This window comes from Myxocyprinus asiaticus, chromosome 26 (assembly GCF_019703515.2).
Source record: "Myxocyprinus asiaticus isolate MX2 ecotype Aquarium Trade chromosome 26, UBuf_Myxa_2, whole genome shotgun sequence".
NCBI lineage: Eukaryota > Metazoa > Chordata > Actinopteri > Cypriniformes > Catostomidae > Myxocyprinus > Myxocyprinus asiaticus.
In genome coordinates this window covers 44,106,470-44,120,160 of record NC_059369.1, presented here as the reverse complement: position 1 = coordinate 44,120,160, position 13,691 = coordinate 44,106,470, and the positions used below count along the sequence as shown (strand labels likewise).

General features: G+C 40.4%; 1 protein-coding gene across 3 annotated transcripts; it reads left to right on the top strand.

Moving 5' to 3' along the window:
- The first annotated feature begins 1,281 nt into the window (after nucleotides 1-1,281).
- LOC127416681 (selenide, water dikinase 1-like) lies at nucleotides 1,282-13,682 on the top strand. 3 transcript variants are annotated; one of them, XM_051656175.1, is made up of 9 exons: nucleotides 1,282-1,396; nucleotides 2,840-3,091; nucleotides 4,419-4,522; nucleotides 4,615-4,722; nucleotides 4,867-5,021; nucleotides 5,171-5,261; nucleotides 8,036-8,135; nucleotides 8,261-8,473; nucleotides 12,632-13,682. In XM_051656175.1, the coding sequence occupies exons 2-9, from the start codon at nucleotides 2,899-2,901 to the stop codon at nucleotides 12,844-12,846; spliced, it is 1,179 nt and encodes a 392-aa protein (XP_051512135.1). In that variant the 5' UTR covers nucleotides 1,282-1,396; nucleotides 2,840-2,898; the 3' UTR covers nucleotides 12,847-13,682. The 3 variants fall into 3 exon arrangements, with proteins under 3 accessions (XP_051512135.1, XP_051512137.1, XP_051512136.1); XM_051656177.1 differs by lacking the exon at nucleotides 1,282-1,396 and adding an exon at nucleotides 1,420-1,457; XM_051656176.1 differs by lacking the exon at nucleotides 1,282-1,396 and adding an exon at nucleotides 1,438-1,484.
- Nucleotides 13,683-13,691: the final 9 nt, after the last annotated feature.

Here is a 13,691-nt window from a genome sequence, read left to right as displayed (position 1 = left end):
TTGATATTTCAACCTCAGTTCCTATAATACATCTATAATACACTGTATACACAAAATAGTTACAGTCAGGATCTTCAGGACAAAAATGTCCCCATTGAAACCCATTAAAACTGCAATATTTGATCCCAGTGCCATTAAAACATAAAATCATGAATTCTATGATATTATGCTTTCATTCCAGAGCCCTGGCTTCAAAATTTACATTTTTAATATTTTCCACCAGATGGCACCATTTTCTCATGTTTAGCCTATGGAGCAAATACAAGCTTTTTCCCTATTTTCTGTTTGCTGTATTATAGAGCACTGCAGGCCAACTGAATAAATGATACAGCTAAAATAGTGTGTGTGTGTTGGTATGGATGTCAGAGTGTGTTTTGTATGTGTGTATTGAGAAATGTGTGTGTGTGTGTGTGTGTGTGTGTGTGTGTGTGTGTGTGTGTGTGTGTGTAAAAAAACAACATTGGCATTATATAAACAAACTGACATTTAAAGGGTTAAAATCCGGAAAATAAATGAATATTTGGTAGTTATGATCAGGACTGATGTTGGTTAAATAAGTCAGTGAAAGTGGAAAATAATATGAATATATAATATTTTTATGGCAGTTTTTTGACACGGACATTTTTTGTCCTCTAAGGACCTGAGTGTGAGGTTTTTTTTTTTTTTTTTTTTTTATCTGACACTGCACAAAAAATAGTAATGCATCAAATCAATGTTGTTGGTAATCATTGACATATCCCAGACTGTGATCACCACCCCCCCCCCCCCCTTTCGCATTTAGTATATGGAAAATAATTAATTTTGTGTTTTTTTTTTTCCTCATAAAAAAACAACAGTGGCATTATATAAACAAAATGGCATTTAAAGGGTTGAAATCCTGAAAATGAATGAATATTTGGTAGTTATGATCAGGACTGATGCTGGTTAAATAAGTCAGTGAAAGTGGAAAATAATATGAATATATAATATTATCATTGCAGTTTTTTGACGCGGATATTTTTGTCCTCTGAGCCAATTTTATTCATAAAAAACAGTCCGCCGCCGATTTCTATATTAAAGGTGCAAACAACATGTGGACTTTTTTGTTGCCACACTCAGATCTGCTTTAAAGGGGAGGTGATGACGTCAGCGCGGGAAAGAAGGACCCTTCTACAACTTCGAATTTTTTATTGAAAATACTTCCCCAGAACGCCTATTTGCACGAATCGTTGCTTGCAAGGAACATATCACACGAGCCGTTTAAATCACCTCGTACGCGTCCCGAACATGATGCCGTCCGCCAAGAAATAGAGTATTAAATAAAGTCTCAGTCTATTCAGGCACATTTTCCGGACGCCCTTTTCGCGCGCAGTTCATTGTGGGAGCGTCGCGTCTCTTGTATCTGGAGGCGAAACCGGTAAGCACGAGCTTAAAGGGGAAATGGGACACGAATATAACTGTGCCTCAATGCATTAAGTGTGAGGAGGACTATCTTACTTATTCCGGTAGAAGCCATAATCAGCGAAGTTTGCTTAAAGTGCATCAAATATTTTTTATTTTATATTATTGTTCTGTTGTGCACACTGCAATCATGGCGCGGGCGCTTTAAGGGTTAATTTTTTCACCGCCGACATTTTTATGAACACTTTGGTTGGCCTACTCCTATTAATCATACTATTTTATTTACTTGTTATACGTGTTCTTGTTAGAGAATGCATGCGCTATTGTGTATATTAGAAGCGAGTAAATGTGTTCGAGCAGCAGGGCTTGCATTGGGTCAGCGCGTGCAGCGGTTGTTGTGATGTCCGATTCGCCAACGAATCTGTCGGTTCTTTTTCATGACTCGTTCGAACCGATTCGCAAATCCCTTGTAAAGTGTGGTTTAGGTGTAAAAGTGAAAGGTCAGTGATGTTTTGTAACCACAAGCTATGCAAAATGACATTATCCTTTTAAAATATTAATTTTAGAGCAAACACAATAAGTCAGGGTTACCGCATCAAACTGGAACACATATTTATATTGAATACACCTAATAAACGTAATTAATAATTGTGAAGAATAGTTATATTTATAGTAGTATGAAGCTTTTTTTTTTTTTTTTTTTTATTTATTTATTTATTATTTTTTTGTAGAAAAAAAAAAGTAAAATGCTGCTCGAGGACTTTTGAGCAACCGTTCTTAGAAATTGCTCGAACCTGATTTTGAACCGTTTGATTGAAACTGGCCGTTCGAACGAACCGAATCATTTAAATGAATCGGATTATCGACAGCGCGCGCCACATCAGTGCAGAATCCTAATACGCGTTCAAAACATCAGAATGCACTATGTAATTAGTACCCACATTTCTGTGCATGCAGATGCTTTGAATAAAATGTGCTCTTGATTATTGTGGCAAATAAGGTGTTAACAAAGAGCACAATGCATTGTGCATTACAATAGTATACAAGTTGTGTTGTATATATGGTTATGATCAGGGGCGGACTGGCCATAGGGAGAACCGGGACATTTCCCGGTGGGCCGGCCTCGAAACGTGGCCGGACGGGCGTCGATAATCTGAAACGGGCTGCTGTGTAAACTTTTGGGCTGGTTTCTCTTTCCAGTCCACCCCTGTTTATGAGTCCAGCTCAGGTTTTGAACAGAAATGATGCATTTAAAGGGGAGGATAACCTATGAACACCACTTGTTTAGTTATATTAGATACCTGTGGTGTTGGATAAATATATAGAGGTGGCAATAAAATGCTGCATTTTGTTGTGCATATTAAAAGTTATATTTAGTTGCATGTTGTTTGCTTGTTAAATTGTCACTTTTTGCAAACAACTTTTATGTTTATTTATCACTCTTATCTCCCTCTTTCAGATTACCTGTACCATAGTGTGAAGTTGTGCGTTGTGTGTGAGATTTTGATTTTTTTAAACATGTCGGTGCGGGAGTCTTTTAACCCGGAAAATTATGAACTGGACAAAAGCTTCAGGCTAACGCGCTTCACAGAGCTCAAGGGCACGGGCTGCAAAGTCCCTCAAGATGTTCTGCAGAAACTTCTAGAGTCCCTGCAGGAAAACCATTATCAGGAGGATGAGCAGTTCCTTGGGGCGGTAATGCCCAGACTGGGTACATAACAATACACAATTTATGGCTGGAAATGAAGGTTTTTAACCCTTGTGCACTGTTCGTTTTAGACTTACTGTACACTTGTAGCCTATTGTTCACGGTCAAATTTGACCGAAAACAATATACGTGTAATGTTTTTATTTTTATTGAACAAATGTTATAGCACTGACTACTTTTAATTAAAAACACTAAAGTTGTGCATTTTGGGGGGGATTTTATGCTATTTAGATCTTGTCTACCTTTAAATTTCACAATTACACCAGTAATTTGCAAATAAGCTAATTTCATAATTTAACTACAGTAAAAATCTACACTTCTGTAAATTGAAACATGAAGAAAATATGAGAATGCATTATGGTTTGGGGTCAAATTGGTTTAAAAAAATTACAAGAAATGACATGTATAACCAGTAGATGGCTGCAGAGATCCACTAATTCATTCTTGGTTGTAACAAGTGAATGTGTGTGTGTTCTGCATTGTGGATGTGTTATTGATTTTATTTGACAGATTCCCCCCAAAATTGCTCTGTGTTATAGTCTCGCCCATTCATTAACTATGATAGGTCAGATTTTTTTCTCTCCCCTTTTTCTCCCCAATTTGGAATGCCCAATTCCCAATGCACTCTTAAGTCCTTGTGGTGGCGTAGTGACTCGCCTCAATCCGGGTGGCGGAGGACGAATCTCAGTTGCCTCTGCGCCTGAGACCGTCAATCCGCGCATCTTATCACGTGCTTGTTGAGCACGTTACCGTGGAGACCTAGCACGTGTGGAGGCTTCACGCTATCCACCGCGGCATCCACGCGCCCCACCAAGAGCGAACCACATTATAGCAACCACAAGGAGGTTACCCCATGTGACTGTACCCTCCCTAGCAACCGGGCCAATTTGGTTGCTTAGGAGACCTGGCTGGAGTCACTCGGCACGCCCTGGGATTCGAACTCGCGAACTCCAGGGGTGGTAGTCAGCGTCAATACTCGCTGAGCTACCCAGGCCCCCCTATGGTAGGTCAAATTTGACCACGAACAACACAAGTGTTGCTTTTTTGTCACGCGGCTAAACTCATCGAATTCAGTCCATTTGTGGGTGTGTTTTCCGATGGCAAATGTAGGAAATGTAACCAGCCCTTGAGCCACTCTGATGAAGTATACCATTATTATTAAAGAAACAAAATTTATTTCGGTCAAAAATGACCGAAGAGTGCACAAGGGTTAAGAATGTAGGATTTTTCACTGTAGTCTGGCTACAGTAAAACGAAGCCATTTTAAACTAACACTACATAAAACTTCAGAAAACCACAAGCACTTTTTCACCATTTATTTTAATAACAGGCATCGGTATGGACACCTGTGTGATCCCGTTGAGACATGGGGGATTGTCACTTGTGCAAACCACAGACTATATCTACCCCATAGTAGATGACCCATATATGATGGTAAATACAACTTAACTGTATCAAAAACACCAGGAATGAAAATGGATCAGATTCTGTTACTGACTTGAATGCCGGATTTTTTTTCACCACAGGGCAGAATTGCTTGTGCCAATGTGTTGAGTGACCTGTATGCCATGGGGGTCACAGAATGCGACAACATGCTGATGCTTCTTGGTGTCAGTAACAAACTCACAGAAAAGGTGAGATGGAGGAAAAGACTGCACTCTGTGTTTGTTTAGAAAAGGGAGAAAATTACCTGTAAATTCACAGGCAAAAGTGTGTTTGTGCATGTCAAAGTGATTAAATGTGCATTCAAAACACAACGGCACTGTCTGTGTTTGAAGGAGCGTGATAAGGTCATGCCACTCATCATCCAGGGGTTTAAAGATGCATCCGAGGAGGCCGGTACCTCAGTCACAGGTGGTCAGACGGTTCTAAACCCATGGATAGTCCTAGGGGGAGTGGCCACAACAGTGTGCCAACCTAATGAGTTCATTATGTAAGCCTCTCTTTATCTTTTAAGTCTCATTTTGTGGACTGTAGCCAGTCATTTTACATTACAAATCGGTTTAATAGGCATGTTAATAGTCTATAAACATATACGCCCATTCCCCTAATGGAGTGCATGTGTGTTTATGCATCTTCTAGGCCAGATAACGCAGTACCAGGGGATGTGCTGGTTCTCACAAAGCCTCTTGGTACACAGGTGGCAGTAGCGGTTCACCAGTGGCTGGACATTGTGAGTGTTTTCATTTGTCATTTTATATTTCAGATAGGGCTGGGTAAAAATAGTAATCTCTTGATTAATCACAACCTTTATTTGATCAATCACGATAGTGATACTTAAATCCCAAGATTGGTCTTATACACTATGTGCAACCCTCCACAATGCGTGTAAATCACATTTGCATATGTGGCCAAATTTAGCATTATGCAACTAAAATATCTTTGATTAGCCACTGGCTGATAAATGTTCAGATTTCACCGTTGAAAAGTTTAGCACCAAGATCTTTTCACTGCTTGTTGAGAATAAACTTTGGTTTGACTTGCTCCTTGTTATGTGTCCAAAGACGAGATCAATGAATATTGTTTTTTTAATACCCTTTCTGTTAGTTACACTCCAAATTTGTGTAGTTATGTTCACTTAACTTGGTGATCATAAAAAAACGTAACTATTTAAGTTAAGGTAATTAGATGCACGTAGACTTAACTCGGATTCGCTGTTTAAATGTTGTTGTTTCTACTTAATTTTAATTGAATGGGCTCAAATTTATGTAATACACAGGGTCCACATGCGTCCTGGAAAACCTGGAATTTTGCAATGCAGTTTTCCAGTCATGGAAAATGAGAAGAATCAGAATAGGAGTCAAATACACACATTTGTATCGTTTTGTCACTGCCGTCGGCTGCACGTTGTGAAAGAACGTCAATGGTTAACTCATGACTGTCATATGACACATACTGGGTAATTCAGCGAGTATTGACGCTGACTACCACCCCTGGAGTCGTGAGTTCGAATCCAGGGCGTGCTGAGTGACTCCAGCCATGTCTCCTAAGCAACCAAATTGGCCAGGTTGCTAGGGAGGGTAGAGTCACATGGGGTAACATCCTCGTGGTCGCTATAATGTGGTTCTCGCTCTCGGTGGGGCGCGTGGTGAGATGTGCGTGGATGCTGCGGAGAAACGCGCTACGTCTCCACGGTAAGGCGTTCAACAAGCCACGTGATAAAATGCGTGGATTGACGTCTCAGATGCGGAGGCAACTGAGATTCGTCCTCCGCCACCTGGATTGAGGCGAGTCACTACGCCACCACGAGGACTTAGAGCGCATTGGGAATTGGGCATTCCATACTGGGGAGAAAATAAAAAATTATTCAACAATCGGAGTCTGCTTTATACCGCGGTTACCAGATGTTGTATGCAGAAAACATGGACAGAATCGAGTCATAAAAATGGCATTAGCTATAACACGCGGAATGTCATGGAATATTTCATATTTGGATGAAAATTAATGTTTGAATGTATAGTTAATCAAATTAAAATTGTGATATGTCCTAGTGTGATAATTCAACTACAAAAGTCTGTGATTGAATAAATACAGTATATAATCTGCAAGTGATGCACGCTTCAAAATGAAAACACCTCCTCATGATCATCACGCACACTCTTGTGTGTGAGATAACAGAGAGAAGAGCACTCTGAAGTGTGCAGCACATACAGACTATATATATAATTCAATTACAGCTTTACTGAGATTAATAATCACACTGGGCCATATAGCAAACTGCTTATCTGAAGGTGAGAAACTACCATTGAAAACATACAGAAATGTCAAAATAAAAGCTCCATTTAAATGGATGTTTTTTGGGTTTTTTTGCTTAAATATTACACTTGTTGGGTACATAATATGTCCTGGAAATGTTCTAGAAAGTTGTGCCTTGAAAAGAGTGGAAACCCTGAATACAATAACACAGCTCAAATAAAGAAGATTATTACTGATTGTAGGTCAATCATAAACGTAATTCTCCACAGAAGTGGGTAAACGCCTGTACTTCAGTTGCACATGCACAAGGAAAACTGAGATAGTTAAAAGGGTCCAACTTGACTAAAGGTGACATCACACGAAACAACTATTTCCAACAAAACAACAAAAAGAATACTACAGAGCTTAAACCTCTATGAAGTCTTAATAACAACTATTTAAATGCCCCCATATGTTCCCTTTGACCAAGGTAACATAATTAAATAATTAAAGTGCAAGGTGTATTCCCCATAGCCTCAATTGTGTACTCAATCTTTTGAGTTATTGACACTTAAAATCTTTAGTCTGTTTTTTTTTTTTTTTAGAAAAGTTCTAGGAGCTTAGATATTTGAGTTATAAGCCCAAAACTTGGCATTTCAAGTAATGTTTAAAAACACCAAAAATAGAAACAAGGATGCGGTAAAGAAGCCATACGACTCCTCTCTTGTTAATATGCGCTCAACTAAAGCACTTCTGTGAGACGCTCGCTGAACCGCCACTATCCTTAAAGAGACAGTGCTGTTATAGCAAGTGTTTAACATATCATTGTAAATTCTTGTAAATAGGACAAACTATGCATGGAAACAAAATACAATATATGCAATTTCAAGACTGATGGAATGCATGTATTTTATACATTTTAAAAAAGCTAAAATTTGACCAAAAGTTATGAAAAACTAATGATAAAATATAGTTTGTAAAATGTATTTTATTTTTATTTTTATAATGTACCAAGTTAGAAGGCGCCCTTTATAATTAACAGCATTAGCCAACAGAAAATTTCATATGTTTGCAAAATGAACATTATAACTGAATCATTAACATAAGAACATGAATCGAATCAATAGCTTGTGAAGCGGAATCAAAGCGGGCAGTCTGTATTAATGCCCAGCCCTAATTACAATCTGCCCAAATAATAACATTTTTCACTGGGACAGGACGAGGTGTAATTGCTTGCTATCTCTCTCTCTGTCTCCCTTTCTTTTTTTTTAGCCAGAGAAATGGAATAAGATAAAGTTGGTAGTCACTCAGGAAGATGTTGAGCTTGCCTATCAGGAGGCCATGTTGAATATGGCTCGACTCAACAGAACAGGTTGGTAGATGACACGTCATATGGGTCACAGTTAATACAGGGGTGTACCAGTTAACATATACTGTATATTTAGTTTTTACTTATAATAATAATAATATCTTGTATTTAACGGTCACTCTGTCCAGGGGCCGGGCTGATGCACACCTTCAATGCACATGCAGCGACTGACATCACAGGGTTCGGGATCCTGGGTCACGCTCAGAACCTGGCACGGCAACAGCGTACAGAGGTGTCCTTCGTCATTCACAACTTGCCAGTTCTTGCCAAGATGGCCGCCGTCAGCAAAGCGTGCGGCAACATGTTTGGTCTAATGCACGGCACCTGCCCTGAGACCTCAGGTATAACATCAGACCCTGAAAGAAAGAAGGGCATCAGGTTTAAAGAAATAGTTCACCCAAAAATGAATATCATGTCATCATTTACTCACCCCCATGTGGTTTGAAATACCCCAGTGACAAGACTTGCACAAACTAATGATGAATGATGTCACTAGCTGCATTTTCATGTATTTTTTATGCAGATGTTTGGATATTGCATAAACAAAATGCTGGATGGAAACTAAAGGTCAACTGTTAGTGGATTTTGTAGATGCCGATAACTGAGGTGGTGGGAAAAGCTGATAACCAATTAAATGGCCGATAGTTTTTAAAATCGATTTATAAAATAAATTCTTGAACCATTCCTTACTATGATGGGCACAGACATAGGCTTTTTTTTTCATGAAGTAAAACAAATCCCAGATGTACTTTATTGTTAAAAATCCCAATAATACCAGGAAAAAAATAAAGATTTAGTGCAGAATGTGGTACTCTTAACTGTGACTAAGCCTAAAACACACAAGGGACTCTTATTTTGAAATGAAGGAGACTTGGCTCCGTTACAATGCTCTATATTTAAGGATTTACCAAATTAAGCTTTTATAGCCTATATATTCGCCACATGAAGGGTTTTGTATTTGTATATACAGTATATATAAGGGGTGAGCATTTTCTAGTAATTTTCTAGTCGAAGAACAGTAACCCACAAAAAACACATAATCAGTTACTTGTAATTTAAAATGTAAGTTGGAAAAAACAACAACTATGACACGTACTTCAAATTAATTTTTTGTTTTATTCAGAAACGTTACCAAGAATGGTTTCAAACTATGCTTTTTTTTGGGGGAAAAATAAGTAAATGAACACTTTGCATCAATAAAAATGGAAATAAAATTTGCCGTGAGTCCTGCCCATCTCAGCAACTTCAAGGCCGCTCTTAGATGTTGAATGTGCCGCTGCCAATCATTACTATAAATAATAATGTCATCAAGATAAGCAGCGGCATAGGCAGAGTGTGGGTGGATAATTCTGTCAATGAGGCGCTGAAACGTGGCTGGGGCCCCAAACAACCCGAAAGGAAGGGTGACAAATTGGTGTAATCCAAACGGAGTGGAAAATGCAGCTTTTTCTCAGGACATGGGAGTTAAGGGAATCTGCCAATATCCCTTTATCCCACTCTTCGAAACCAGCACCACCGGGCTGGCCCAATCACTGTGGGATTCTTCTATTACCCCCATATCTAGCATGGCCTTTAATTCCTACCGAACCACTTTTTTTTGTGTTCGGGTAACCGGTAGGGACGTCTACATTCCACGGCCCCTGGGGTTGTTTTGATATGGTGCTCTATAAGATTCGTCCGACCGGGAAGAGGTGAGATCATGTTTGAGAACTCTCCTTGCAACCTGGCATCCTCCATGACATGTGACCATGAGAGGTGGTCTACGCAAGTGACCGGGGTGACTCGCTCGGTGGCTTTTAACTTCACCTCCGGTCTGAGATCCTCCCTCTCTGGAACCACCGTTGCCAACGTCATGGGGACCGCCTCCCTCCATGGTTTTAGGAGACTGAGGTGGTAAATCTGACGTGCTCCGCCTTTATCCGTTTGTTTAACCTTATAATCGACTTTTCCGACTCGTCGTGTGACCTCAAATGTCCCTTGCCACTTGGCGAGTAATTTAGAGCTCGATGTGGGGAGCAATACAAGGACTTTATCTCCTGGTGTAAATTCCCATAGCCAAGTACATCTATACAGCCGGCTTTGTCATTCTTGAGCCTGGAGCAAATTCTTCTGTGTTAATTGCCCCAGTGTGTGGAGTTTTGCTCTCAGGTCAAGAACATATTGAATTTTGGTTTTGCTGTTTGAAGGTCCCTCCTTCCAATTTCCCATAGGACGTCGAGCACACTGCGCAAACAACGCCCGTACAATAATTCAAATGGGGAGAACCTCGTGGAGGCTTGCGGGACCTCTCGAACTGCAAATAATAGGGGCTCGAGCCACTTGTCCCAATTTCGAGCATCTTCGTGCACAAACTTATGAATCATATTCTTTAGGGTCTGATTAAATCGTTCGACCAAGCTGTCCGTTTGGGGGTGGTAAATGCTGGTCCGAATCGATTTAATCCCCAATAATTCGTACAGTTTGCGTTGTGTAAGTGACATAAACATGGTACCCTGATCAGTGAGGATTTCTTTCAGAATCCCCACTCGGGAGATTATCCTGAAGAGTGCCTCCGCAACACTTCATGCTGAGATGTTGCGCAGAGGCACTGCTTCCGGATATCGCGTTGCGTAGAGAACCACCAGAACCAACACAAAGCGATGCCCGCGTGCCGTCCGCTCTAAAGGTCAGACGAGGTCCATGCCAATTCTTTCGAAGGGGACCTCGATCCTGTAACAAATGGTGCTTTTGGGGTGGCCGCGGGATTCACCAGCTGACATTCACGGCATGCCGCACACCACCTGCGAACATCCCCGCGAATGCCCACCCAATAGAAAGGGGCCATCAGACGGTTAAGTGTTTTTTCCTGCCCTAAGTGATTTGCAATCGGATTATAATGAGCCGTCTGGAATAACATTTCCCGACAGCTCTTCGGTACTAACAATTGGGTTGTATCCTCCTTTGTCTGAGTGTCCTCACTCGATACAACCGATCCTTAATAATCGAAAAATACGGGTATGAGAGTGCAGTGTCTGGCTGGAGGCATTGACCATCAATCACTTAGACTTGATCATCAATCACTTAGACTTGATCAAAGGCGTGCCTAAGGGTCTCGTTTCACGTTTGCTCCAGAGGGAAATCCCATGCAGGGAATCCTCTAAGGGCGGGGGAAGCCGTGGCCCTGGTACCGCCTCCCCAGCCAGTGAATTGCACACCACAATCCATCCATACAAATTCCCCTCAATAAAGTTGTAAATGCTGGCCAATCCATACCCAAAATTAGAGTATGGGTGAGGCGGGGACTAACCGCTGCCTCTCTTATGATTTTGCCCTTTGAATTGGATAAAGATGGACACTAAAGGGTAATCTTGCACATCCCCATGCATACACCTCACCTTTACCCTGCAACAGCCGGACCTCCCACTGGGTCTGTGGCCATCCCGAGGCTTCCGCCGCCCGCTCGAACAACTCTACGAACGCCTCTGGGTCATCTTCCGGTCCCGTCTTTGTGAGTGTCAAGTGGGACATGGTGGGGGCGGCGGTCCGGGTAGCGACAGTAGAAACCGCCTGGGGTATCAAGCTCCGCAGCACCTGTCGATCGTCCGCCTGACCTTGCAGGAGGGTATGGAAGTGCAGCTCCTGCTCCTGGCGCAGCTCAAGCAGAGTCTGTTGTTGGTTCTGGTGGATGCTGGCAAAGGGCGAGGACTCCATGACGGCATATCTTCCTCACAGATCCCGGGTTTCGGCACCACTGTAACGCAGAAAAGCTGTTAGGGAAATTATACACCGGTGCGAGTCCTTACCATTCATTTCTCCCGGCCTCGCTCTCCATTCGCAAACCAGCGCTCGGCCGTGCCCCCACTTCCATAGTCTCATAGTTATAATGTATTATATGTTTCATATTTTTACATTCATTGTTTATTTAAGATCAAAGCCTGCACAATATCTTCCTAAAACTTATAAGTGATCTTTTACATTATTTCAGATGTAAAAGAGTTATCAGCTTAAACTTGCTAACATTAAAATGAACATTGGCCTAAAGTAACAACTTTACTAAAGGCTATTTATTATAAGGCATTATGCATACATTATAATGCATTAAGAATGCCCTTATAACACAATATAAATACAGGTTTCATCATGTGTTATAATGCATAGTAATCTTAAAAATTATAACAACAAATAGGTAAGTATTATATCATATTATAACTGTTGTTACTTATAATACAACATATTATAAGGTTTATAAAAAGGCATTATGCATGCATTATAATGTGTTAAGAACACCTTATAATGCATTGTAAATACATGCTTCATAGAAAGTGTTACCAAGATTTTTTTTTACATTCTATTCATCATACGATTGAAAACATACACATTATTTATGAATAAATGCAGTCTATAATATATATATATATATATATATATATAGATATAGATATAGATAGATAGATAGATAGATACAAACACACACGTCTCTCTTATTTAACACCCCATTCTTTTTCTCCATCACTGGATAGGAGGTTTGTTGATCTGTCTTCCACGGGAACAAGCAGCCCGCTTTTGCGCCGAAATCAAATCTCCCAAATACGGCGAAGGCCACCAGGCATGGATCATCGGCATCGTAGAGAAAGGAAACCGCACGGCACGGATCATCGACAAACCCCGCATCATCGAAGTCGCACCGCAGGTCGCCACACAGAATGTCAACACCACCCCAGGAACCACATCTTAAACCTGACCCTATGACCCCCTACAACAGCCCTGAACAGCTAGCGTGCTCTAGCCACACCTGAGAATATATCAATGCAGTGATATATATATATACAACATCTGCCCACCCTGGCCTTGGGGCAGACTTTACCTGGACACTGTTTTAAAGCAGAAGTGATAAGAACATAAAGAAAAATCGATTGCCTTTTGTTTCTAAAGTTTTTTGTTACATTGACCAAACATGCACCTGATTGATTGTAAGGCAGCTTCCATGTAGAAAGAATCATTCTTATCTGATACTGTTGATAACTTCCAAATTGTTTCTGCTCCTCCTTGTCCCACAGATACACTAATCTGCTGTTTCATACATTTAGACATGATGTGTTTTAGCTGTGCCAGTTAGTATGCAGTAGTTAAAATTGTAATCCATGCCTTTAAAAATAGTTGAAGCTGCAGTGATGTGGGAGAATCTGTCTGGAATATATACAGGTTTGCTCTTTTTTTTTTTTTTTTTACGTTAGTATTTCCCTCATGCATCGGATAAAATAAATAACCCTCCTTCAATGTTTGGCGGAAACATTGTTGTACTGAAGGAATCCAAGGAAATACCTCTCGAAATAAACACCCGTTTTTGATGGCATTGTTGAGAATGCTTCATAGAGAATGTGCTAAACAATGGAGATGCAGTTCATATCGTATGATACTCTCTGTTTTACATGGACATTATAAGTTCTGTTCTGTGTTAGGGCTGTTTTTTATATTCTGTACAAAATCATACTTCTCGCTCTCACATATTTCTTAATCATTATATATATGCCTAGAAGCCCCTCCAATAAATCAAAAATCTTTTTTAATTTCTTCAAATTG